This window comes from Lepus europaeus, chromosome 7, assembly GCF_033115175.1.
Source record: "Lepus europaeus isolate LE1 chromosome 7, mLepTim1.pri, whole genome shotgun sequence".
Lineage (NCBI taxonomy): Eukaryota > Metazoa > Chordata > Mammalia > Lagomorpha > Leporidae > Lepus > Lepus europaeus.
Genome location: NC_084833.1, coordinates 4,894,830 through 4,921,996, shown reverse-complemented (window position 1 = coordinate 4,921,996; position 27,167 = coordinate 4,894,830). Strand labels below are relative to the sequence as shown.

Below are 27,167 nucleotides of genomic sequence, written 5' to 3'. Positions count from 1 at the left end.
GAGGGGGCGGCCAGAAGCCACTGGCCGCAGGTCCTGGGGACGGAGGCCAAGACCAAAGGCTGGAAAGCTGGTTCAAGAGCTGGGCCCACGGCCCAAGGAGGGGCAGAGGAGGAAAGCAGGCTCCTGCTTGCCTGCGGAGGCCTCGCGGTGCCTCGGGCCGTCCACCTGGCACTGCAGGCTCACGGCCCCTTCTTCTCACAGGGCCAGGAGACTGGATCCCTCCTTATCTAGTGGTCAGTGTGAGCTGGTGGCCGGCGTGAGGTCCATGACCCCCACCAGCTCCCCTCATTTACCGTGGAGTTATCCTCAAGCCCACTCCAGCCAGGAGCAGGCAGTCTCCACCGCCCGGCCCACCCCACCGTCAGGAAACAAACCCCCAGGCTGAGCTCTGGCGAGACTCCTGGGGGCGGCGCAGGGAGTCAGCTGCTGCTCTCTCCTCGGCTAATCCTCATGCACGGAGGTTACTTAGTCCATGAAGGCCTGGCCTGGTCAGGGTGCTCCCCGCATGTGCACCCAACAGGGCCAAGGTCTCGGGTCAGGCCAGGTCTGTGGGTGGGGCCTGGAGCGCCCTGTGGCACGGGAGCACAGGGAAGGGGACACGCACGTCCCTTCAGGCCCAGGATCCCGACTGGCATGGGTCCTTTCCTTTGTGCCTCTTCTCCATCTTCCTCCAGAGCCGACAGGAAGAGGTGTCTGCCTCGTTTCCAGCCCCCCAGTGCAGGGGCTACCCACTCAGGGTCCCGACAAAGAGGCAGTGGAGGGCACGGAAGGCAAGCCCGGAACGGAGCTCAGACCAGAGGCTTTGCCCAGGAGTGCTGAGGTGAGAAACCACAGACACTCTGGCTGCCGGTGCTCCACCTTCTGGCTGGGCCATCCTCATCTCCACCTGGCGTCAGGACAGGCACTGGGCACCGCTGCTTCCCACACCCGCCTTGAGACTCGCCACGCGGCTGGCGAGCTGTGGGTGGCTGCGGAGCTGGAGGGAACTGTCCACCTCGGTTCTGCACGCAGGCCTAACCTCAGGCGGCAGCAAGGCCGGCAGTGAAGCCCGAGAGGAAGGGCACAGCTGAGGAGACGTGACCACAAGCTGCTTTGTTAAGTTTTCCAAACACACCCTCAACCTCTGCACACCACTGGCAGAAGTCAGGACCGGGCTGTGTACCTCACAGAGCGGGGAGCTGAGACCTCGCGATGCCAGCATGGGAAACAGGTTGGCCCAGGTCCAGGTCTGAGAAGAACCGGGCACTGAATTGGCCTTGGGAAGGCACCAGGCCTGGGCAGGGCCCCCTGAGTTGGGAGTTGGTCTAAACCGGGAAGGATGGACATCCCTTTCCCAGGATGCTCCAGGACACTTGGGTTACTGAGTACTGACCTCTGGTCCTCAGTGGATGATTGGGGTACAGAGAACAGATGGCTTTGGTGTCACACAGAACTGGGCTTGGATCTTAACTCTGCATGTGTGGTCTTGGGCAAATCATATAACCCCGAGTCTAAGCTTCTCATCACTAAAATGGGGCTAACAGCACAGTCGGTGCAGTGTGGGGTGGGAGGACTCGATGCATGTAAATCTGAGTTCCTATTCCCCATGGCTCCTGATTCTTCCCACAAAAACATGACCTTCCTCATGAGAGGGGTGGGCAGACCAGAGGAGAAACAGACCCTGGCATTCTGCTGTTTCTCCAACTTGTGTTGTTTTCCAAATACTGAAAAACTCACGCAGGAGCGACGGGGTGAGGGATCTGCTGCCTGGGACACACGCCCTTCTCCATCTTCTCCTGCACACACCAGCAGCCCAGAGGCACTGTGCAGTCTAGAACCTCCTCCCCGCAGCAGCGGCCCAGAGGCACTGTGCAGTCTAGAACCTCCTCCCCGCAGCAGCGGCCCAGAGGCACTGTGCAGTCTAGAACCTCCTCCCCACAGCAGCAGCCCAGAGGCACTGTGCAGTCTAGAACCTTCTCCCCACAGCCGTAGCCCAGAGGCACTGTGCAGTCTAGAACCTTCTCCCCACAGCTCCCAGCACCTGGGATAGGATCAAAGCAGCAGGCCAGCTGGCTCTGAAGTAGGAACGGTCCCAGGGAGCACAGAGGCCAGCGTTCCAAGAGGAGCAAGGTCCTGGCCTGGTCCTCCCCAGGCAAGCAGGGGACCAGAAACACCTTCCAGTGGTGCTGATGCCGCTCAACGCGGGACACTTGCTGTGAAGCCCATGTCCACTATCCTCCTGGCACTCGGAGATCCCACAGGAGATCAACAATTTTCTGAACACGTTCTCTCCCTATCACCTCAGACGAGAAGTCACTCGTGTCTGTGGTGGGCACCTCACAAGCTTCCTCCTGGATTGGACCAGAGGTCAGCACGGTCATATGTGCTGTTCTGTCCAATGCAGCCAGCTGCACCTCTACCAACACCAGAACCACAGCCGCCTGAGACAAGCCACTGCCCTCCAGGAAGGTGCCAGACAGGCGAGACCCGTGTGGGAGGGTGGGAGCTAAGGAAGCAGGTGCGGCACCAGGCTGGAGGGGGAGCAGGGGGTAGGGTGCCATGAGGAGACGCTCCAGAGAGTCAGGGGAACAGCGCAGAGGGCAGAAGGGAGGGCGCACTGTAGCAGGGACACTGGCCAGTGCAGGCTCACAAACCACGCTGACTGTGGCACAGCTGGAGCGCAGGTGTGAGCACGAGGCTGGGGCAGGAGCCAAAGACCCAGCGCTCACTGTTCCAGAGAAGCACAGTGTGATTCGTACCTGTTTCAATTGAAATGGAAAACCCAGCATAAGGGAGGGAGGAAGGGAGGGAGGGAGGGAGGGAGGGAGGGAGGGAGGGAGGAAGGGAGGGAGGGAGGGAGGAAGGAAGGAAGGAAGGAACAGTCTATACCATTGCAAAATGGCCTCAGAGTCGACAAGTGCTACCACTACAGTCATCCCACGATCTGAGAGGGACTGACGCCAGAGTCTCCCTGACCACCAAAATCCATGGGCGCTCAAGCCCCTCACGGAACACGGCGTAGGATTTGCATAGAGCTACGCACTTTCCCCTCTACGCTCTGAACCCTCTCTAGATGGCTCTTAATACTGACACGAGGCAGAGGCTGTGTACACAGCTGTTGTGCCACACTGCTCTTGGCGATAACGACGAGAAAGCCTGCTGGCGCCGTACAGACACAACTCGCTCTTCGCACCCCTGGGTCACAGGAGCAGACTGTACTTACCGTTGTTTTCTTCATCTTAGGAAAACAGAAGTAGCGGGGGTAACATCCGGCCCAGTTAGATGATGGCGAGGTTGCTCACTGCCGCCTGGTTAATGGGTTGCTCACATGTCAAACAGCACCTTAACCCTGGTGGGGTGGGCAGAGCCAGACTGTCCGTCCGGGATTCCCAGCACAGGACAGGTCAACCTGAGCTCAGCGGGAGCAGGCCACGCGCCAGCAAGAGGCTGGCTCAGAGTCCACCCTGCACAGGCTGCACGAGCCCCCTCTAATGACCCTGGCCCTCCATTCTCCTCCACCAGCCCACATCCCGCACAGAGGCCCTGAGGTTGCAGGAATCTATTGTGTAAAGCAGGCAGGTAGAATTTCTTCCACCTCCTGAAGCCTACAAGGAACACCCACCGAGTAACAGGAAGGATCTAAGGTACAGGGGAAACAGAGAGGATGATGGTCCCTAGCTGGAAGAATTCAGCCTGAGGATAGAGAAGCAAGGCCTGCCTGTGGCAAACTAGCTCCCCCTGCCCCAGAGCCAATCACCACAGGGCAGCGCCGAGGGTATAGGATCATGCAGATTAAGGTTTCCAGGCCTCTACTTCTCCTCGTCACCCCAGAAAGATGCAACAAGCCAGCCACTTTGCAATACCAGCCACAGGCCAGTGAGCAAACGCTTCTGCATTGATCCAGCCCAACTTCGGTGCTGCCAGCCTCCCAGGTTCCCAGAAAGGGCCCCCTCCCTTCCTTGTCCACACAACTCACCCACCCACCCCTGTCCAGCCCCCAACTTGACCCTGGAGAACTGTACTGAACTGCAGCTCCAGCACGTCAGCCAATCCGGACTGGGGATTTGGAGGATTTACATAGCCGTCTACACCTTGGTTTCCTGGTCTGTAAAATGCAGAACGCCCCCAGTCGCCTGGCGGAGCTGGTAGCACTCAACGAGGAATGCACTAGAGACGCCCAGAAGGTGACCCAGGGGGTCAGTCCTGGAGAGATCAGCCTCAGTGCCCGGTTCTTGTGTCACTCTGAAGCCACCATCTAAGACAGGACGGGACCTAGCCACAAGCCCAGGGAAGCTAAGAGAGTGTCAGCCCCAGAGGATAAGCCTGGAGTGGCAGCAAGCTGTGAATGGGAAAACCCTGGTACCCCACCCCACCCCACTACTGCTCCCCAGCGCTGCATAGACGGGATCATGACCACCACGCCTTCTTCACAGGGGCACAGTGAACAAAAGGAAACCATAACATATTCACTGCAGTCACTGCACCACACGAGGCCAGGCCCTGCGAAGGAAGGGATGCAAAGGAGGAAGCTGAACGCCATGAAGTTAAATCAACAGAAAGTAACACAGCATCAAAGAGAATAAAAAGCTCAGGAACAGATCTGACAAGAGAACCGTAAGATCTGAACACTGAAGCCTAGAGAACAACAATTTATAACAATGGGAAGCTACGGCACGGTCACGGATCAGAGCCTTATAACGTTAAGATGACAGCTTTCCCCAAACTCATCCGCTAATTAACGCAGTCCCACCAAAAATGGCGGGTCGCTTTATATGCACAAACTGGTGATGATCCCAAAACTCACACGGAAATGCAAGAGCGCCAGAACAGCCAAAAGAATCTTGGAAAAGAACAAAGGCAGGAGCCGGCCTGTGAAGAAGTGGGCTAAGCCTCCACCTGCAGCGCCGGCAGCTCATGTGGGCACTGCTTTGAGTCCCAGCTGCTGCTCTTCCACTCCAGCTCTCTGCTGATGGCCTGGGAAAGCAGTGGAAGATGGCCCAAGAGCTTGGGCCCCTGTGTGCATGTGGGAGACCTGGAAGAAGCTCCTGGCTCCTGGCTTTGGATGGCCCGGATCCAGCTGTTGCAGCCATTTGGGAAGTGAACCAGCAGATGAAAGACCTTTCTCTCTGTCTCTCCCTCTAACACTGCTTCTCAAATAAACAAATAACATCTTTTAAAAAATAAATAAAAGAACAAAGATGGAGGACTCACACTTCCTGTTTTCAACACTGGCTAGCACAGTGGTGTGGGGCTGACACACAGACATGCAGACAGGGGGTACAACTGAGAGCCCAGACACCAGCCCTGGGGCTCACAGGACAACTCAACAGGTGGCGCAGGAACAACAGGACACCCACATGGGAAAGAAAGACCTTGTCCTCCTCCCCGCCCCCGCCCCCAGCTCCCCACCTTCTAGGGAACTTGCAGAAATGAACACACAAGAAATCAAAACCCTAAATTTAAGGACTAAAACTTTAAAACTCTCAGAAGAAAACAAAAATCTTTGTGGCCTTAGGTTAGGTTAGGTTGGCGTTAGAAATGACACTGAAAATACAAGAAATCAAAAGAAAGAAAAGAGGAATTGATTTCATAAAAATAAAAAGCTTATACTTGCATGAGGATCACAAAATGAAAAGATAATCTACAGAATGGGAAAAAGATTTTGCAAATCATATACCTGATAAGGATCTTGTATCCAGAAGATACAAAGAACTTTCACAGTTCAACAAGACAAAGACAATCCAATTTAAAAGCAAAGGGGAAAAAATAAGCAAAGGATCTTTTTCTTTTTTAATTAATTATTTAAAAGGCAAAGAAAGATAGAGATCTCTCATTTGCTCCCCAGATGCCTGCAACAGCCACGGCTGGGTCAGGAACCGAGTCCAAGCTTCCCATGCGAATGGCAGGAGCCCAACTACTTCAGTTATTTTCTGCTATTTCTCAGGGTACACAGTAGTGGGAAGCCAGAATTGGAAGCAGACCCGAGACTCAACCCAACACTCCGGTACATCATGTAGACAGCAGAAATGGAGGTCTCAACGGCTATGCCGAATGTTAGCCCTTAAGCAAAGGATCTTAGTAGGCGTTTCTCTAAGGAAAATATACAAATGGTCAATAAGCACGTGAAAAGATGTTCAGTATCAAAGGCAGGGGTTGTGGTGCGACAGGTTAAGCCGTGGCCTGGGACGCCTGCCTCCCATATCAAGTGCAGTCTAGTACTTGATTCTCAGCTTCCCACCCAGGTCCCTGCTAACGCATCTGGAAGGCAGTAGAGTTCCTGGCTCCTGGCTGCAGCCTGACCCAGCACCGGCTGTAGCAACCATTTAGAAAGTGAACTGGTGGATGGAAGATCTCACTCTATTTTTTTTTTCTCCCTCTCTGCATTTAAATAAAAAAAAATCTTGGGGGCCGGTGCTATGTCACAGCGGTTAAGAGGCCATCTGCAGTGCTGGCATCCCCTAAGGGCACCGGTTCCAGTCCTTGCTGCTCCGCTTCCAATCCAGCTCCCTGCTAATATGCCTGGGAAAGCCGACAAGGAAGACCCAAAGCTTGGGTCCCTGCAGCCACATGGGAGACCCGGGAGCTCCTGGCTCTGGCCTGGCCCAGCCCCAGCCGTTGTGGCCATTTGGGGAGTGAACCAGCAGATGGAAGATCTCTCTGTCTCTCCACTAACTCTGCCTTTCAAATAAATAAATAAATCTTTTTAAAAATACGTAAATATTTTAGTCTTAAGAAAAATTTTCAATGTCATTAGCCATTGGGAAATGTACATTGAAACCACAATGAGGTACTACTTCATTGCACAAGGGTGCAATAATCAAAAAGCAAGCAATGGGGCCGGCACTGTGGCGCAGTGGATTAAAGCCCTGGCCTGAAGTGCTGGCATCCCACATGGGCGCCAGTTCTAGTCCCGGCTGCTCCTCTTCCGATCCAGCTCTCTGCTGTGGCCTAGGAGCAGTAGAGGATGGCCCAGGTCCTTGGGCCCCTGCACTCACGTAGGAGACCTGGAGGAGGCTCCTGCTCCTGGCTTCAGATCGGCACAGCTCCGGCTGTTGCGGCCATCTGGGGAGTGAACCAGCAGATGGAAAACCTCTCTCTCTGTCTCTACCCCTCTCTGTAACTCTGTTTTTCAAATAAATAAAATAAATCATAAAATAAATCTTTTCTTTTTTTATTTATTTTTTATTTTTTGACAGGCAGAGTGGACAGTGAGAGAGACAGAGAGAAAGGTCTTCCTTTGCCGTTGGTTCACCCTCCAATGGCCACCACGGCCGGCGCACCGCGCTGATCCAATGGCAGGAGCCAGGTGCCTCCTCCTGGTCTCCCATGGGGTGCAGGGCCCAAGCACTTGGGCCATCCTCCACTGCACTCCCGGGCCACAGCAGAGAGCTGGCCTGGAAGAGGGGCAACCGGGACAGAATCCGGCGCCCTGACCGGGACTAGAACCCAGTGTGCCGGCGCCTCAAGGCGGAGGATTAGTCTGTTGAGCCATGGCGCCGGCAATAAAATAAATCTTAAAAAAAAAAAAAAGCAAGCAATGGCAAATATTGGTAAAAATGTGGGGAAATTGGAATCCTCATGCAATGTGTGGAAAAATAAAATCGGGCATTTTGGGAAACAGCCTGGCAGTTCTACATGTGAACCAGCAGTTCAACTCCTATAAATAAGCGTATACACACACAACAACCACAAACATAGAAACATACGAACCCATTAAAATGAGCACACAGGGACCAGTGCTGTGGTGCGGTGATGTAGTGGGTTAAGCTGTCACTTGCAACTTTAACTTCCCATCCTGGAGGGCTGGTTCAAGTCCCAGCTGCTCTACTTCTGATCCAGCTTCCTGCTACTGTGCCTGGGAAAGCAGTGGATGATGGCCCAAGCATTTGGGCCCTTGTCATCCATGTGAGACTGTTGCCGTTGATTTCTCTACAATGTTGCAGTGGGTTCGTTTCTGAGAGGAGCAGCGTGGTGGGGGCAAGAGGCGCGGAGTCAACACACAGACCCCAGGTGAAAGCAGGCTTGAGGCCAGCAGCCCGCAGACTCGTTTATTACAGTTGGTACAACAGCTTATATAGCCAAGACCAGCCAATCTGGTCAAGGGGCGGTCTACACCCCAACCAATCACAGCCTGTTGCCAGGCAGTTTCCAGAGCTATCCAATCACAGCCTGCCGCCAGGCAGTTTCAAATCCATCCAATCACAGCCTGTCGCCAGGCAGTTTCCAGAGCCATCCAATCACAGCCTGTTGCCAGGCAGTTTCCAAAGCCAGGTGGGTTTCAAAGCCATTCCTGACTAACTGACGCTCACTTGCCAGTGGCCACCTTCGCATGGCCTTCTCATTCCACCACATGAGACCAGGATGGAGTTCTTGGCTCCTGGCTGTGGCCTGGCCCAGACTTGGCTGTCACAGCTATTTGGGGAGTGAACCAGTGAATAAAAGATCTAATGGGGGGGCTGGTGTGTGGTACAGCATGTTAAGCCACCACCTGCAATGCCAGCATCCCTTATGGACAACAGTTCTAGTCCTGGCTGCTCCACTTCCAAACCATTTCCCTGCTAATGCACCTGGGAAAGCAACAAAGATGACCCAAGTATTTGGTCTCTTGCCACCACGTGGGAGACCCAGACATAGTTCCAGACTCCTAGCTTCAGTCTGGCACAGCCTTGGCCATTGCAGCCATTTGGGGAATGAACCAGCAAATAGAAACTCTGTCTCTCCCTCCCTCTCTCTCTGTAACTCTGCCTTTCAAATAAAATAGATATTTTTTTAAAAATCTCTTTCTCCCCTTTTCCCTCTCTCCCCTGCCTTTTAAATAAATAAATTTGTCAGAAAATACACAAGCGAAAGAAGTCACACAAAATCCACACGATTTAGGATTCTGGATGCATGAAATGTTCCAACTCATGAATCTATAGAGACAGAGAGTAGATTAGTGGTTGCCAAGGGCTGGGCGGTGGGAGGAATGGGAAGTGACTGCTAATGGGCACAGGGTTTCCTTCTTGGGTGATAAGAATGTTCTGGAATTAGATAATAGAGATGGCTGCACAGCATTGTGAATATACTAAAAACTACTAAATTATACACTTTTAAAGGAGCAAATGTTAAAGTATATGAATTTCATCTCTACAAAGCTATCATAAAATAAATTTTAAAAAAGTGATACATGTTAAAGCTTCTTGAAAAATTAAAATCCTTGTAGGAATAAAAATTTGTTGCTTATGCTTTTCAGTCATCAATAAGACGAGTCTGATCCTGAACCTCCAAGAACCTTCTGGTAGAGAAAGGGCGCTTTCTGCAGGTAAAGTAAATGCAGGGCTGGGTTACCCTGGGATGTGGGGGCCTCATTTATACTGACTGATCAATTTAAAAATACAGGGGCAGGAGTCGGCGCTGCGGCATAGGGGGTAAAGCCTCCGCCTGCAGTGCTGGCATCCCATACAGTGCTGGTTCTGTTAGGTAGGAAGTCAGATATGAGCTTATGTGTGTATGACAAAGGCCTAAAGAGAAGGCATCTACGTCCAGCATATGCATCTGCATCTCAAAGTCATCCCGATAATGTTTCAGGGGCAGCCGGGCCTTTGCATCCTGCCCTGCCCCCTTCTACCTGATAACCTACCAGGTTATCAGATAGGAGTTTCTTAATATTTACAGTCATAAAATCCTTTGTTTCAGGAGGAGATGTGTGAAGACAAAGACCCATCTCCTTAATATCCCCCCACCCCCAACCGGACTCAGCCCTCTGCCTCTCTGCTGAGCCGCCGGCCTGCCTGGCCAGGTGTAATCTCTCCACTCAACCATGTAACCTCACTCTCCCCCAGTCTTAGCGACGGCACTCTCTCTCAGGTCCTGTATGGAGAGGTGCCCATCCGTTCTTGCGGATGTCCCTACCCTAATAAACTTTGCTACTTTTTACTTTCCACTACTCTGTCTCACGCCTGAATTCTTTCTTGTGCGAAGACAAGAACCCTCCAATTCTCCGGTAACAGTTCTAGCCCTGGCTGCTCGACTTCTGATCCAGCTCTCTGCTGTGGTCTGGGAAAGCAGTAGAATATGGCCCAAGTGGCTGGATCCCTGCACCTGCATGGGAGACCCAGAGGAAGCTCCTGGCTTTGGATTGACCTGCTCCGGCGATTGCGGCCATTTGGGGAGTGAACCAGCGGATGGGAGACCTCTCGACCTCTCTCTCTACCTCTTCCTCTCTGTAACTCTGCTTTTCAAATAATAAATAAATCCTTTTTTAAAAATAACAGAGACAGGCATTTGGTGCATCCATTAGGATGCCACTTGGGACACCTGGGGTTTGAGTCCAAGCTGTGTTCCTGACTCCAGCTCCCTGCCAATGTGCATTCTGGGAGGCAGCAGGTGACAGCTCAGGTACTTGGGTCCCTGTCACCCATGTAGGAGACCCAGATGGAGCTCCTGGCTCCTGCATTCAGCCTGGTGCAGCTCTGGCAGTTGCAGGCATTTGGGGAGTGAACCAGCAGATAATCTTTCTCTGTCTCCCTCTGTCTCTGCCTTTCAAACAAATTTTTTAAAAAAACAAAATTTTAAGAAATAGAAGTAGCAATAATAAACACAATGTAGGTCAACAAAACATTTTATAAGACCTAGCTATGCTTTAAATTTAAAAAAAAAAAAACTTATTTATTTGAAAGTCAGAGTTACACAGAGAGAGAAGGAGAGAGGTTTTCCATCCGCTGGTTCACTCCCCAGATGGCCACAACAGCCAGAACTGTGCCAATCTGAATCCAGGAGCTTCTTCCAGGTCTCCCATGCGGGTGTAGGAACTCAAGGACTTGGGCCATCTTGTACTGCTTTCCCAGGCCACAGCAAAGAGCTGAATCAGAAGTGGAGCAGCTGGGATACTAACCGGCACCCATATGGGATGCTGGCACTGGAGGTGGCAGCTTTACCCGCTGCACCACAGCACCGGCCCCTTAAATTTTTATTCATTGATTTTTACCTGAAAGGCAGAGAGACAAAGATCTCCCTTTTGCTGGTTTTCTCCCCAAATGTTTCTAACAGCTGCAGCTGGGCCAGGCCAAAGCCAGGAACTGGGAGCTCAATCCAGATCTCCCAGGTGAGCAGCAAGGACACAACTAATTGAGAGATCACCGGCTTCCTCCCAGGAAACTGGAATCCAGAGCAGAGCCAAGATTTAAACCCGGGCACTCCCATGTGGGATACAGGCATCTTCAGTGGTGACTTAACCGTGACACCTTCAAACGCCTGCCCCCATAGCTAGGTTTTTTAAAAACTAAGTGAGATTTACTTTTTGTAAATCTCTTTACATTTTGCAAATCAGCCAAATAGAAGACAGTGGGATTCTCATATTTTAGCTGCTGTGTTCAGTCTACTGTGATACGTCATGTTGTTTATGAAGAAAATCTGGACTCATCCAGACATGTACTTGCGAAAGGCAGAAATATTTAATAGGATTCTCAGTTGTAGATGCCATTCTTTGACAACACACCGAAACGCAGCTAGTAGTCATTAATTGTGACATGGAATCTGAGATGCTAAGAACTTGTCCTACTCTGTGATATTAAAACCCACTGGCTGGGCAGGTGTTTGGCTTAGCAGTTAAGACTCTGCTTGGGGGCCAGCACTGTGGTGTAGTAGGTTAAGCCTCTGCCTGCGGTGCGGCATCCCATATGGGCTCCAGTTCATGTCCCGGCTGCTCTTCTTCCGATCCAGCTCTCTGCTGTGGCCTGGGAGAGCAGTGGAAGATGGCCCAAGTGCTTGGGCCTCTGCACCCACGTGGGAGACCCGGAAGAAGCTCCTGGATCCTGGCTTCAGATTGGCCCAACTCTGGCAGTTGTGGCCATTTGGGGATTGAACCAGCACATGGAAGACCTCTCTCACTTTCTCTGCCTCTCCTTCTCTCTCTAATTCTATCTTGTAAAGAAATAAAATAAAAAAATTAAAAAAAAAAAGGCTTTGCTCGGGACGGCCACATCCATGAGCGTGCCTGGGTTCCAGCTTCGATGCCGGTGCCCACTCTGGGAGGCAGCACGTGTACCTGAGATGCTTGGGTCCCTGCTGCACAAGTACAAGACCTGAACTGAGTTCCCAGCTCCCGGCCTTGGCCTGGCACAGCCCTGGCTGTCGTGTGGGTTTGGGGAGTGAGCCAGCAGATGGGAGCTCTCTCTTTCTACCTCTCAAATTTTAAGAGATTTTATTTAGTTAGTTATTTATTTATTATATGCAGAGGCGACAGCCACTGCGGTGTGGTGCTGCCCACCTCAGTCCACAGGTGGTAAGAACAAGGAAGCCAGCGTAGAGTAACACAATGAAGTGCTTTTATCGCCTCATCAAGGCCACGTTTGAATGAAGCTGGCTCTTCTGAGCCGTGCAAAGGAAGGGCCCTGGGCCGCACGCAGTGGGGCCACTACCCTGATTCTTGTAGACACTGCCGTCCTGCCCATCACCGCTTTGTACCACTGCAAGTGACAAGGAACCTGTCAGCGCTGTCACGAAAGTCACCTTGATCCCTGGACCCCCTAGCATGGGTCTTAAGGACTTTCAAGGGCCTAGGGACCCCAGGTTGAGAACCACTGGTCCAGGACAGTGCTCCCACCATGGTGCAGAAGTGCACGGTGAGCGAGGTGAGGGGCGGGAGGTGAGCCTTGTGGCCCGTGGGGCAGGGCTGGCCTCAGCGCTCTGCTTGACTGACAGCCTTAAAGGGCGGTTGCTTCCTGTGCTTCCAAACCTGACACAGGCTCTGTTCCCCCAGCCCCACACCATCCTTCTGTTCCTTTGACCTCAACTCCAAACAGACACCTCTAATTCTCCAGTTCATTTTCCTGCTTCCACACTGGAGAGGGCCACGGGGCAGGCGTGCGTGGCTTGGGAAGAGGGGGCACAGACTATCACCTCCCACTCTGCCCCGCCTCAGGCCACCCCAGAGCAGGGAGAGGAGCCTTCTTGCCGATTCCTACCCCCACTGCCTTCCTGCCAACTCACAGGCGGCCTGGATTCCTGCCACCCAGCCCCTTGGTCAATGGCATCAAAGGGGTTTCCCCTGCCCCTCATAGTTTAGGTCTCTTGGTGGGGAAGGAGCCTTCTGACAGCTTCACAGTTACTGCCCCAGCAGCAAACAAGGCCCAGCTGGCTCAAAGCACCCTGCCAGGAGATTCCGTGCAGCACGGGCCGGCTGGTGGGAACAGATTTCTCACGGGACAGGAAACTCAGAACGGCGGCGGCAGCGGCTGCGGCAGCAGGGAAGCCGCTTGGCCCAGCAGCAAATGCAGAAAACAAAGTGCCATTCAGGCCTGGGGACAGACAATGGGCCCTTATCCTCTCCTCTGCTCCGGGCCCAGATCTGTTAGGCAAAGCTGGGGGCCTGATGGGTAGGGTAGGGCTGCCCCGAGGATGTGTGGGGCCCCAAGCAAATTTTTAGGGGGATTTGTGTATACAAAAACACTTGAGTTGCTCAAAATCATTACGCGGGCCCCAGTCCAACACTGGATCCCTCCAAACAAACTCTGGGGCCACCTCCTGCACATGAGCCGACACGCAGCCCCCCCAAGACAACTCCAGAGGACGCCTGGCTGTCCCCACACAGGGCACGGGGTGGCAGGGGTCCCAGTCAGGGTTTGGAACACTCCGCTACAACCACAGCGGAGGCCCCCGCCAGTCCCAGGCCCTGCAGCAGTGCTTGGAAAATCAGAGGATGAGTGTGGTGAGTCGGTATTAAGAGCCACGTGGGCCATGCGGCAGCCTCCTCGGTGTTAGGAAGGTGAAGGTTGACCCTCAAAGAGGGAACCTACTGACGCAAAGCCCAGGTCCCTCTGATCCCTACTCCCTGCACCTCAGGACCTGCCTCTCCCTGAGCTCAGGTGGGCAACAGGGGGAGCCAGGAAGAAGGCAGTCTAGGGCTCTCGGCAAACGCTCAACAAAGATGAGGCAAGGACAAGCCCCAGACAACCCGACAACCCACTGCCAGGCAAGGGAGCTTTTCATTCAAACAGGCCCTGTCACTTCAGGGCGCTTCTGCCAACACCTCCAATGACAACCCTCCCCCCCCCCCCCACCCCGGAAGGTTAACAGAAGCCTCCCTCAAGGCCCTGGGCACACCAAGGAAGGAAAGGGGCTCGCCAGGTCCAGGGGGAACGCCCGCAGCCAGACCCCAGCCGGAGGAAAGGAGAAGCCTGCCCGGGCACCTTCTGAAACCTGCCTAAGGTTCCCTGTGTTCTGCCAAGATCCACACCCAGCCACGGCCCGCTGTGCGAGGCAGATAACTGGGCAGGGGTGGGAGGCTCCCTGGTTGGGCCAGTAGGGTCCAGGCACATTCATTACTGCTCCGCCCACCCCCCTTTTCCTTCGCAGCACCAGCTGTGCTAACTGTGCTGGCCCTCTGCCTGTCTCCACTGGTGGCAGAAGGTAGGCGGGCCTACTGCATCTCCAGCAGGTAGCACGGGCCCAGAACAGTCACGGAGCAAACGCAACGCTCTCCCCCGGCCATGCAGTGGCCACCTGAAGATACGGACCAGCCACTGACCACTCCAGGCCTGACGACCATGAGACCCAGGGCCCCAGGGGCTTCAGCTCCGCCCCTTGGTGGCAGCTACTGGGCAAGGAGCCAGAGGCGTCAAGAGACCTGGTGGGGAGGCAGGCCAGATCCCGAGACTTCCACAACATATCCTAAAGTGTCGCGCGGATGCCACAGTGGGGGAAGCCTGGCCCTGGTTCCATCTCCCTTCTTTCTTGGTCCCTCCCAAGCACCAGCCCAGCCGGCACCATGCAGCTCTTGGAGCTGAGTCCCCTTCTCCCCACGCTGTCTCAGTCTCCCTTCATGCCCTCCACCCCGTCAGCTCCGGTCCTACCTCCTCCGCCCCCCCACCCCCAGACAAGCACACAAACCCGCATTCCTTCAGCTCCAAGTCGGCTGGAACTCGGCCTACAGCTGGTAGGGCTTGGCGAGAGCGCGGGACCTTTGCACAGGGGCCCGCTTGTCTCCCCCACTCTCCTGCCAATTCCAACTGGGGGAACAGCTGTGGAACCAAGCAGCCTGTGGGGAGAAAATACCTCCCGCAAACCACCTGCGAAACCACGCCCTCGGGAACCTACGCTCTGCTGACGGGAGACGACCCTTCACCTTTTCCGACCTGGGAGAAAGAAGCTCATGGATGGAGAACTGATTAGCTAAGAAAAGAGGCCAAGCCTGAAACTGCAGAACTGAGCTCCAAGGAAAGCTGGCACCAGGCCCAGAAGGGCTGCTCCTGTTCGCAGGCGGGCGTGTGCTGTCCTCCGCTCCGCCTTAGCTAGACGTGTGGCTCAGAATATCGAACACCCGGACCAAGGCAGGGCGCCGCCCTGGTGGACAGGAGCAGTTCCCAGCGAGGGGAGAAGGTCTGGAAAACTTGGCATTCCGTGCCCTGACAGACTGGTCTGGCCTGTCATTCTGGGAGGGCAGTGCTCACAGCCCAGGGCAGGCTGGGAGATGGGCCTATGAGGGCTGCCTAGAGCCTGGGGTGGGCCACAGGGGCCTCCAGGAAGGGGACGAAGCAGGACCTTGGTGGCACACACCTCCCCACCCCCATCAACTGCAACATCTCGAGGCAAATGCTCAAGCCCCTGCCCCACAGCAGCCCGGGGCCCCGTGACAGTGAGGCAGACAGCAAATGCAGCCCTCTCTCCGAGCGCCAGGTGACCAGAAATCTTCCTCCTCCTGCAGTGCCGTAAAGGGAGGGAACAGACCCCTGAGTCTGAGTCCATAGGCACCCACTGCGCTGTGCACATTCCACTTCTCACACTCCTGTCGGAGGCGTGTGTGCAGCTGAGATGGGAGGGGAGATGGGAGGCAGAAGAGGGAACAAAAGGCTTCCCGGCTCCTCAGCCAGCTGAGTGCGTGTGGGCACCAGATGTTCTCGCTGTGGCCTCCACGGGGAGCCGCAGCCAAGTGCAGAAGGCCCAGGAGGAGGGGACAGACGCTGACTTCTGAGCAGAGTGCCTCCGGCAGGGCAGCCCGGAGAGGCCTAGCTAGACCAAGGCCAAGAAGCCTCGGCACCCAAGTAAGAAATACGGCTCTGGGAGAGTCCTTGACAAAGCTCAGCATCCGGATACCGTGGGCCCGAGTGGACAGCCTCAGGCCATCTCCTGGTCTCTAAAGTTAATGAATTAAGGAGCACTGTGCAGAGCTCTGAGTGGGTTCCATGTTCTGCTACCAGGGACCCTCCCGAGACTTCCAGGAGCTCGGCATGCTGGGAAGGAAGGAGAAGCCATTGGCTGGCAGGAGGGGCTGGGGTCAGGGTGTTGTAGGCAAGCATACAGGATAAAATTGATCAGGTTAGTGAGCTGGAAGACCACGCCTTCACCATGCCTCTGTATGACCTCATGCCCCTACCTGGCCGCACCTGTGTGCCCACCTGCCAATCAGGCTAATTAACCACTCCCCTTTGGAAGAGGAGTAAAGGCCTAGGACATGGTGGGCCCAGCCCTTCTTGGCCTTTTGCCTTTTTGCCATTGCAGGCCCTTGCTGCCCCGTGCCTTCCGGCACCGCCCCGTGCTTCCTGGCCTGCACGTTCCTCCACGCGGCTGGCTCCTGGAGCTCGGCACGAACCCAGATTTCCCTCTTTCTTAGGTAGGCCCTCACTCTCCTATGCATTTCTCTCACTAAATAAGAAGCTTAAAACTTATCATGCTGCCTCGTTCATTTGTGCCAGTGTTCAGAATTCTCTGAATTCTGGCCGGCACCGTGGCTTAACAGGCTAATCCTCCGCCTTGCGGCGCCGGCACACCGGGTTCTAGTCCCGGTCAGGGCGCCGGATTCTATCCCGGTTGCCCCTCTTCCAGGCCAGCTCTCTGCTATGGCCCGGGAAGGCAGTGGAGGATGGCCCAAGTCCTTGGGCCCTGCACCCGCATGGGAGACCAGGAGAAGCACCTGGCTCCTGGCTTCGGATCAGCACGATGCGCCGGCTGCAGCAGCCATTGGAGGGTGAACCAACGGCAAAAAGGAAGACCTTTCTCTCTGTCTCTCTCTCTCTCGCTATCCACTCTGCCTGTCCAAAAAAAAAAAGAATTCTCTGAATTCGTGGCAAGAATTCCCAAGGCTTATTAATATTCCAAATTTATTAATCAGTACCTGGTAACAAGGGTGCTGACAACAGAAGAATGGGCTCCAGGCCAGAGGCAGTGAACGGACAAAGCCTGAGGACCTGTGCTCGGATCAGCAAACAGATCCCAAGGAGGGGAGGGGGCCTGACCTCCCCAGCCCTGAGAAGAGTGAGGGGCCAGCCCAGGGACCCCTTTGTATGAGGTCAAAGTTAAAATCTAGGCCTTGGAGTAACACCTTGACAGTAGTGACCCTATTTGGGATCACCTGAGACTCCATCTTGAGGAAGCATCCCCCAACACACACCATGAGACTCTGGTCTGAAACTATGATCTAAAACACCCAGACAACAACAGTCCACTGCATCACACCTGGCAGAGCAGAGAAACCCCCTAGCATGACTGCTCAAGTTTGGTAGCGGATAGGCTGCACCTGGGTTAATGATAAAAATGTAATTTGTCTATGTCGTACATATGATTTAAGCCAATACCTGGGTTCATGTCAAGACTGTAATGGAGAGGCCGGTACTGTGGCGTAATGGGTAAAGCCACCACTGCAGTGCCCTCATCCCATATGGGCGCCGGTTCATATCCCGGCTGCGTCACTTCAGATCCAGCTCTCTGCTATGGCCTGGGAAAGCAGTAGAAGATGGCCCAAGTCCTTGGGTCCCTGCACCCGCATGGGAGACTCGGAGGAGGCTCCTGGATTCAGATTGGCACAGTACTGGCCGTTGTGGCCAATTGGGGAGTGAACCAGCAGATGGAAGGCCTCTCTCTCTTTTCCTCTCCTTCTCTCTCTGTGTAACTCTTTCAAATATATAAATAAATCTTTTAAAAATTATAATTGAAATTGTTAAGATTGTAACTGGTATTGTTAAGATTATAATTGATACTAGTTTCACATAGGTTTTAGGTCAGCTTGACCCCGGTAACCATGTATTCCCCCTGAACCTAGCACCCATGTATTCCCCTTCCAACTTTGTGGGTTTTGCCTTTATAAACTCTGTTGCTTTGGGCTTCGAGGTTGAGAGTTCTTCAGGCATGAGCCCGCTCTGCACCGCCGGCAATCCAGGACCACCAGATTGCACCTGTGTGGTGCTCCTCTGTGTGCACTCGCTCAGTACCACAGCCTTACCTCCTTGAGGAAGAGACACTACGACTCAAGAGGAACACCTGGGCCTATACAACGGCATCAGAGTCAAAGGCACATCAGTGCCCAGTATAAGCAACACTGTTGGATAACAGTAGATTCAGCCTTGAGGATTATCAAACGCTTGTTGAGTGACTCTGCAAATGAATGGACTCAAACATGGTAGCAGCCACATAAGCACACAGAGAGCAGGTGTGCTAAGCAATGAGGGATGACCCAGAGGGAACCACACCTCCTGCCGGGGCACTGGGGGGTGCATAAGGGCAGAGGGGTGTTCAGACCCCACAGGACACTAGGATGAAGCCAGCTGGCTCGGAGGACCCTGGCAGGAAGCGCCCCTAATACTCACGGCACTGCCACCCTCGTAACTGGGGTGTTTATCTCGTACCCTGACACCCCCACAGCAACAGAAGCCCCTTCCTTCTCTTGCTGTGAGACCCTGCCTGACGAGCTGGCTCAGACTCGGCCTCTGTTTTGGAAAGAAGCTGCGGATCTCAAAATACTGGGACAGGAGAATGGGCGCAGGCCTGAAGCCAGATGGAGTGGCAGTCGGGGGAAGGCCCGTCTCTGGGGACAGGCAGCAGTTTCCATCAGAGCCTCCCCTCTGCCTTCACCACACCCTCTTCCCGGCGGCCTCACCCTTGGCCTCCTTCCTGCTTCCGGGTATCAGTGCTCTGACCTCCTCGGGAAGAGGGGCTGAGCCTGGATCCAAAGTTAACCTGCTCCACTTGCAGAAACACAGGCACCTGACGAAGGAAACGTGGCCAAGGGCAAGACACCTTCCTGCGTCCTGGCTCGAACACGCTGAAGGCAGCCCAGCCCTGCTAGGAACCTCAGCTCCTTCTCTCCACTTCTCCACACCCTGGCCAGGACCGGCTTTACCTTCACTACAGCCTTCAAGGAGAGCCATGCTAGAGGGGAAATAAAAGCAAAAAGAGAACACAGGCCAAAGGTAATTGTGTAAAACAGAGAGAACCAAGATGTCTCAGTAAACAAACAAACAAACAAATAAATAAACCCCGCTCGCAGGTGCAGCTGGGGAAGGGAAAACAAAAGGAAGCAAAAGGCTTCTCAAAGACACAGCACAGCCATGCAGGGGAGGCGGGGCGCAGCCTGGGGGAGGCGGAGCACAGCCAGCCAGGGGAGGCGGAGCACAGCCAGCCAGGGGAGGCGGGGCACAGCCAGCCAGGGGAGGCGGGGCACAGCCAGCCAGGGGAGGCGGGGCACAGCCCAGGGGAGGCGGGGCACAGCCCGGGGGAGGCGGGACACAGCCAGCCAGGGGAGGCGGGGCACAGCCCAGGGGAGGCGGGGCACAGCCCGGGGGAGGCGGGACACAGCCAGCCAGGGGAGGCGGGGCACAGCCCAGGGGAGGCGGGGCGCAGCCCGGGGGAGGCGGAGCACAGCCAGCCAGGGGAGGCGGGGCACAGCCAGCCAGGGGAGGCGGAGCACAGCCAGCCAGGGGAGGCGGGGCACAGCCCAGGGGAGGCGGGGCGCAGCCCGGGGGAGGCGGAGCACAGCCAGCCAGGGGAGGCAGAGCACAGCCAGCCAGGGGAGGCGGAGCACAGCCAGCCAGGGGAGGCGGGGCGCAGCCCGGGGGAGGCGGGGCACAGCCAGCCAGGGGAGGCGGGGCACAGCCCAGGGGAGGCGGAGCACAGCCAGCCAGGGGAGGCGGGGCACAGCCCAGGGGAGTCGGGGCGCAGCCCGGGGGAGGCGGGGCACAGCCAGCCAGGGGAGGCGGGGCGCAGCCAGCCAGGGGAGGCGGGGCGCAGCCCGGGGGAGGCGGGGCACAGCCAGCCAGGGGAGGCGGGGCGCAGCCCGGGGGAGGCGGGGCACAGCCAGCCAGGGGAGGCGGAGCACAGCCAGCCAGGGGAGGCGGGGCGCAGCCAGCCAGGGGAGGCGGAGCACAGCCCGGGGGAGGCGGGGCACAGCCAGCCAGGGGAGGCGGGGCGCAGCCCGGGGGAGGCGGGGCACAGCCAGCCAGGGGAGGCGGGGCACAGCCCGGGGGAGGCGGGGCACAGCCAGCCAGGGGAGGTGGGGCGCAGCCAGCCAGGGGAGGCGGGGCGCAGCCCGGGGGAGGCGGGGCACAGCCAGCCAGGGGAGGCGGGGCACAGCCAGCCAGGGGAGGCGGAGCACAGCCAGCCAGGGGAGGCGGAGCACAGCCAGCCAGGGGAGGCGGGGCACAGCCCAGGGGAGTCGGGGCGCAGCCCGGGGGAGGCGGAGCACAGCCAGCCAGGGGAGGCGGAGCACAGCCCGGGGGAGGCGGGGCACAGCCAGCCAGGGGAGGCGGGGCACAGCCCGGGGGAGGCGGGGCACAGCCAGCCAGGGGAGGCGGGGCACAGCCCAGGGGAGTCGGGGCGCAGCCCGGGGGAGGCGGAGCACAGCCAGCCAGGGGAGGCGGAGCACAGCCCGGGGGAGGCGGGGCACAGCCAGCCAGGGGAGGTGGGGCGCAGCCAGCCAGGGGAGGCGGAGCACAGCCAGCCAGGGGAGGCGGGGCACAGCCCGGGGGAGGCGGGGCACAGCCAGCCAGGGGAGGCGGAGCACAGCCAGCCAGGGGAGGCAGGGCACAGCCAGCCAGGGGAGGCAGAGCACAGCCAGCCAGGGGAGGCGGGGCACAGCCAGCCAGGGTAGGCGGGGCATAGCCCAGGGGAGGCGGAGCACAGCCCGGGGAAGGCGGGGCACAGCCAGCCAGGGGAGGCGGAGCATAGCACAAGGCTCCCTGGGGTGGGGGGTGCTCTGGCCAGCACAGGCAAGGGCAAAGAGACAAGTGTGGGTCTGAGCTCAGCCACTGCACAGCTGCTGGCCCTCTTAGTCCACCCTCTGGGGCCTCGGTCTCCTCAAGGTGACCCTTCTCCCCTCCAGGATCGCTAGGAGGAAGCAGAGCTCCCCTGGGACGAGTCCCCTGTGGCTGCTGTTTAGGGCTGTGTGGTAATTTTATTGTTGCATTCTTTTATAACAATTTAATTCTAAGAGAGGAAAAACCAACCGGCAGATACAAAACCAGGCCAGAATTCCGATTTCACTTTCCCCACACTTTGGCACTGTCCCTGGGAATTTAGGCAGGCAGGGCTCTAAGGCAGAAAGCTGCGTGCCCACTACATCATTCGCAGTGAGCGTTGCTTCCTTAAGCCCCAGCTCAGTTAAACAGCAGAGGGGAGCCCCACCACCTTCCACATCCTAATCACAACTTTCTTGTGTTCATGAATGAGGTCAGGGGCCCCTTTGTCTGCTTCAAGCCCATCCAGCAGCGACAATCCCAGAACAGACTTTCTGAAGAAGTCTTGAATCAGCGGGGAGAGGGGAGGAAGTCGACTTTGGGCTTAAAATCCACGGAAGGAGAGCAAGGACAAGAAGGATGAAGAGATGGCCTCAGACAGATGGGCTGTCGTTCAACAAATCGCTGCCCAGTCCCGAGATGAAAACATTTCAGCCATCAGCATCCGTCAGAAAAAGCAATGGCCCGACTCCCGGACGTGCATCTGCAGCCCCGGGAAAAGCACCTGCTCTTGGTCCGCGCCACCATTCATTTCCTGTCTCTGGTCCACACCCCTGCACGGCTGCGAGCGACATGGGCACAAGCTGCCAGCCATCCACAAGGGAACCAAGGGCCGGAGGACAGCTGGCAAGGAGGCTGCGCCAGCACCAGTGTTAGGCAGGAAGTCAGAAACCTACCCTCTGTGTGTGAGACAGGCCTAAAGCCCAGCACCCACTGTGGGAGCTCCAGAAGCCCAGCATTCTGCACTTCCAAGTTCTGCCCAGACCCTGATGACCTCCCAGGTGACCCCAGCCCTTCCCCAAGGAAAGCTCCCCGGAGAATTCTCTCTCAGGACCAAAGGGGCCACCTGACCTGATAACACAGGGCAATAAAACTTTCACAGACCCTAAGGGAAGCCCCCCTACTCTGCCAGCAAATCTGGGGAAGAATTTGCTAATTCTCACCCAACAAACCCTCCCACCAGGACTCTCCATTCTTTGTCCTGGAGGACAGGGGGTGGTGGGTCAACAGACTGCCCTAAAAACCTAGGAAGTCCAAACAGACCCAGCACTCAGCTCTCTGCTCTTTGCTGAGCTGCCCGCCTGGCCTGCGCAGGTGTATTCTCTCCATTCAACTATGTAACCTCGCTCTCCCCAGTCCGAGCGGCTGGGCGCTCTCTGTCCCTTCCGTCCTGATGGATGCCCTGTCCCCAATAAAGCCTTGCACTCCACTCTGTCTCACCCCTGAATTTTTCCCACGGCTTCCACCGCCTTCCCTCCAGTGACACCAGGAAGGCCCAGGAGTCTCCTGGGCTCTCGCTCCGACTCTGAAGTTAGCTGTGAGCTGAATAAGGGGGTTTCAGAGGACACACAGGGTTTGAGATCTTCCTTGTTCTTGGAAAAATAACTGAAGGGGAAAGCCAGGCACAGGTCAGCTATGTTAGCTTCAGAAACAGAATGGCCGCGTCAAGGCTTGCAGGGCAGACGGTACAGAAGGGAAAGGAGATCAGCCTAGTGACTGGCGGGCGGGACAACAAAGGGAGGAGAGAGAGGCCCGAAGTCCACGCCTTCCAGTCGGCATGAGCCACGTGATAGACAAACTTGAAATGGGTCATGGAAAAGTACACAGAAAGTCTCAAGGCAAGAGAAAAGGAAAGTGGGGGAAGAACACAGTTTGGAACTCAGGGTGCTGCTCTGGTCAGCACTCTGTTCCTGCTCCTTATTTGCAAACAAGAGGGACATGATCTCCAGATAAGAGGACAATGGCCTCCCAGGACTCTCACAGGATGACCATTCAAGATGAAGAAGGGATGAGGAAGACAGTGGCAGAGAGATAAGAAGCCACTCCTTCCCAGTGTGGGGCTCTGCAGAGATCTCTAGAAGATAAGGGCCATACCAGAATCCTGATAGTCAGCGGTGATTACCTTTGTGATAAGAAAAGGCAAGCAAACTACTTTACATCTGGAAAAAGGTACACAGAGGGCTGACAAATTTAAAATGTGTCGCTCTTGGCCAGCGCCACTTGGCTAATCCTCCACCTTCAGCGCTGGTACCCCGGGTTCTAGTTCCGGTCGGGGCGCCAGATTCTGTCCCGGTTGCTCCTCTTCCAGTCCAGCTCTCTGCTGTGGTCAGGGAGGGCAGTGGAGGATGGCCCAAGTGCTTGGGCCCTGCACCCGCATGGGAAACCAGAAGCACCTGGCTCCGGATCGGTGCATCGCCCCGGCCGCAACATGCCAGCCGTAGCAGCCATTTGGGGGGTGAACCAACGGCAAAGGAAGACCTTTCTCTCTGTCTCTCTCTGTCACTGTCTAACTCTGCCTGTCAAAAAAAATTAATTTAAAAAAATAAAATGTACCGCTCTTACTGAAAGATGCATAATTTAAGGGTTATTATCTTTTTTGAAACAATGGAACAACAGGCAATTATAGCTAACCTGCAATTGTCCAATTGTCCGGCAAGCATAGCCAACTCAATAAATATTTATAAAGTACTTCTGAAGTGCCTGGCATAGTAGAGGCAGCAGAATTATTTGAAAATCTATAAAACACTGAAAATAAGGCTTACCATTACCAATAATCACCAAATCCTGGAAATAGCCCAAGCCCTCAACAGTAGGCAAATGATTAAACAAATCGTGCTAAGTCAACATGACCAGGGCCTAGGGACGTGACCGCTTATAAAGTCCCGCACATGGGCCTGATGCACAAACTCTGGCCACACGCATGTCCACAAACACACAGTGCTCTGATGTGGAGGAGAAACAAGCAGTGTGATGGGAGCACGCTTTCAGCCCATTATTTCTGTTAACTCTGAGTCCTCACCACTTTCAATACGATTCGGTGAATTTTAGCACACTTACCAGGTTGAGCAACCAGCACCACTATCGAATTCCAGAACATTCCCAACATCCAAGAAGAAACCTGATACCATCTGCAGTCTCTCCCCAGTGCTCCCTCCCCTCCAGCCCCGGCAGCTGCTAATCTGCTGTCTTCGAAGATTAGCCTATTTCGGACATTTCAGGAGAAGTCACAAACCACACAGCCTTCAGCGGCTCACTTCTCTCACTCAGCACAGTGTCCTCAAGGCGCGTCCATGGTGACACGGCTCCGTGTTTCACTCCTTTTCATGGCTGACTAATATTCCATTGTGCAGAAAGATCACCTTTTGTTAATCCACCTTTCAGCTATTTCTGCCTTTTGGCTATTACGAGTAATATTGCTATGAATACTCACATGAGTGCTACATTTTAAATATATAATTCTTTGTTTTTTTATCTGAAAGATAGAGTTACAGAGAGACGGAGAGACACAGAGAGAGAAAGATCTTCCATTCACTGGTTCAGTCCCCAAAAGGCCACAAGGGCCGGGGCAGGGCCAGGCTGAAGTCAGGGGCTTTGTTCAGGTCCCCCATGTGGGTGCAGGGCACCCAGGACTTGGGCTATCTTCAGCTGCTTTCCCAGAAACATTAGTAGGGAGCTGGATTACAAGCGCAGCAGCTGGGACTGGAACCGGTGCACGTATGAGATGCTGGCATCTTAGGCGGCAGCTTAACCCCCTTACGCCACAATACCGTCCCCTACGTACATAATTATTTGTTTAATTGACATGTAGAGTTACAGACAGTGAGAGAGAGAGACAGAGAGAAAGATCTTCCTTCCGTTGGTTCACCCCCCAAATGGCCACCACGGCCGGCGCTGCACCGATCTGAAGCCAGGTGCTTCCTCCTGGTCTCCCATGCGGGTGCAGGGGCCCAAGCATTTGGGCCATCCTCTACTGCCCTCCCAGGCCACAGCAGAGAGCTGGACTGGAAGAGGAGCAACCAGGACTAGAACCGGCGCCCATATGGGATGCCAGCACCGCAGGCAGATTAACCAAGTGAGCCACAGCGCTGGCCCCCATACATAATTTTTTTTTAAGATTTATTTATTTATTTGAAAGGCAGAGACAGAGAGAGAGAAGTCTTCCATTCCCTGGTTCATTTCCCACATGGCTGCAACGGCCAGAGCTGAGCCGATCCGAAGCCAGGAGCTTCTTCCAGGTCTCCCACGTGGGTGCAGGAGCCCAAGGACTTGGGCCATCTTCTACTACTTTCCCAGGCCATAGCAGAGAGCTGGATTGGAAGTAGAGCAGCCAGGACTCGGACCCACAAGGAATACTGTCACTGCAGGCGGTGGCCTTACCTGCTAGGCCACAGCGCCGGCCTCTACATACATAAATTTTTACCATCAAGGTTGTACTCTCTTGTTATACTTCAATTAGCCAAGAATTTGAACCCTACATGTGACCCTAGGGCTTGTCTCTCCATTTCCCTTCTCTGGAACAGAAGGTGAAAGAACAAGGACATAAACCTCAGCCATTCTTGCTCTTCGCCCAGTAGAGATAAACACTGGGGTGTATTCCTGCCCTTGACTCTCAGTTGGTTCTCACACCCTATTGCCTTCATACCCCACCCCCCAAGGCCACCTGAAAGACAAGTTGCTGGAACACTTGAAAGACAGTTCCAGGAATTCCCCTCTGCCTGCTGCCCACCCACCCCAACCCCCATCCCTGCTCTCTGCCGGTGTTCCATCCTGGGCACGTGGGCAGTTAGCCACCCACTCTGGGAGCTGATGGTCTCTGAATGAACTCGGCCTGGCTGTGAATTCGCGCACTGCCCCCTCTCTATTCTGCACCTCTTTTCCTAACATTTTGGTGCCCGTGTGACCAGGCTCCAATCTGCAACTCAGCAGCGCAGGCAGCAGCGCAAATTCAAAAGTGACTGACAGAATCCAGAGTCGTGAAGCCCCAGCTGCGTAGACAGGAAGCAAGTCGACGATCTGCGTTCCCTCCTGGCATGACACAACAGCACAACAGAAAAGCAATGGACAACGCTACTGGCTGCCCTCTGGATATTTTAGTAAAACAGGAATGCTGTCAGGAGGGCGAGCACTTCCTCAGCTTCGGCACAAAGAGCTTTTTCTGTAGAGGTTCATGTGGTAAAGAAAGGACAGGAGTGGCCTGAGCCGTCGCGAGGGACACCAACATCCCACGTTGGAGTACCTGGTTCAAGTCTGGACTACCAGGCTTTTTTTTTTTTTTTTTTTTTGACAGGCAGAGTGGACAGTGAGAGAGAGAGAGAGAGACAGAGAGAAAGGTCTTCCTTCGTTGGTTCACCCCCCAATGGCTGCTGCGGCCGGCATACCGCGCTGATCCATAGCCAGGAGCCAGGTGCTTCTCCTGGTCTCCCATGTCTCCCATGCAGGTGCAGGGCCCAGGACTTGAGTCATCCTCCACTGCACTTCCGGGCCATAGCAGAGAGCTGGCCTGGAAGAGGGGCAACTGGGACAGAATCCGGCACCCCAGGACTAGAACCCGGTGTGCCGGCGCCGCAGGTGGAGGATTAGCCTGTTGAGCCGCAGCGCCGGCTAGACTACCAGGCTTCTAATGGAGCTTCCTGCTGATGCACCACACCCTGGGAGACTGCAGATAACGGCCCAAGTGCTCGAGTTCCTGCCACCCGTGGGGAGGTTCCAGCTTCAGCCTGGCCCAGTCCTGGCTACTGCAGACACGTGGGGAGTGAACCAGCAGACGGAAGATCTCTGTCTGGCTTTCTCTGACTCTCCCTGTCTTTCAAATAAAAAATGAAAATGTACTCATTTTTTAAAAAAGAAAGGACAGAATTTGGGCTGCTAATATTGAGTTATTCTCTACATACCTGGAAGGGCCGGATGGGAAAGGCTGGTGGGGAAGCCAGGAGACCAGGTCACGGGAAGCGAGAACTGTCTGTAGTCCGGACCAAGAGCCGAAGGTAGAGGAGGAGGAAGGAAGGGAAGCAAACCTGAGATAAGCAGTGAAGGCAAACCAAGACTGCGGATCCGCTCGTACCTCTCGGCGCAGAGAGCAGATGACCACGGGAAAGCCGCGTCTGGAGTCACGTGAAGAGGCCCGCACTGTGCCTGATGGAGCAGTGATAAGGCTCAGCCATGCTCCCTCATTGCCCAAAAGAGATAAACGCTGGAATGTACTCCCTG

General features: G+C 55.3%; 1 protein-coding gene across 6 annotated transcripts in view; it reads right to left on the bottom strand.

Moving 5' to 3' along the window:
• PC (pyruvate carboxylase) overlaps positions 1-27,167 on the bottom strand; it is a 101,880-nt gene that overhangs the window by 47,586 nt on the left and 27,127 nt on the right. The window contains exon 1 of one of the 6 annotated variants that reach the window (XM_062195767.1): positions 27,022-27,044. The exons of 2 other annotated variants lie outside the window; for them this stretch is intronic. Coding sequence is in view for 1 of the 4 variants with exons in the window: in XM_062195763.1 (XP_062051747.1) it covers positions 3,203-3,217 (15 nt within the window). In the remaining 3 variants the exon portion in view is untranslated. Of the gene's footprint in view, positions 1-374; positions 398-3,202; positions 3,280-26,851; positions 26,875-27,021; positions 27,045-27,167 lie in introns of those variants that run through there. 3 more of the 6 variants (XM_062195769.1, XM_062195763.1, XM_062195768.1) reach the window with 3 other exon arrangements.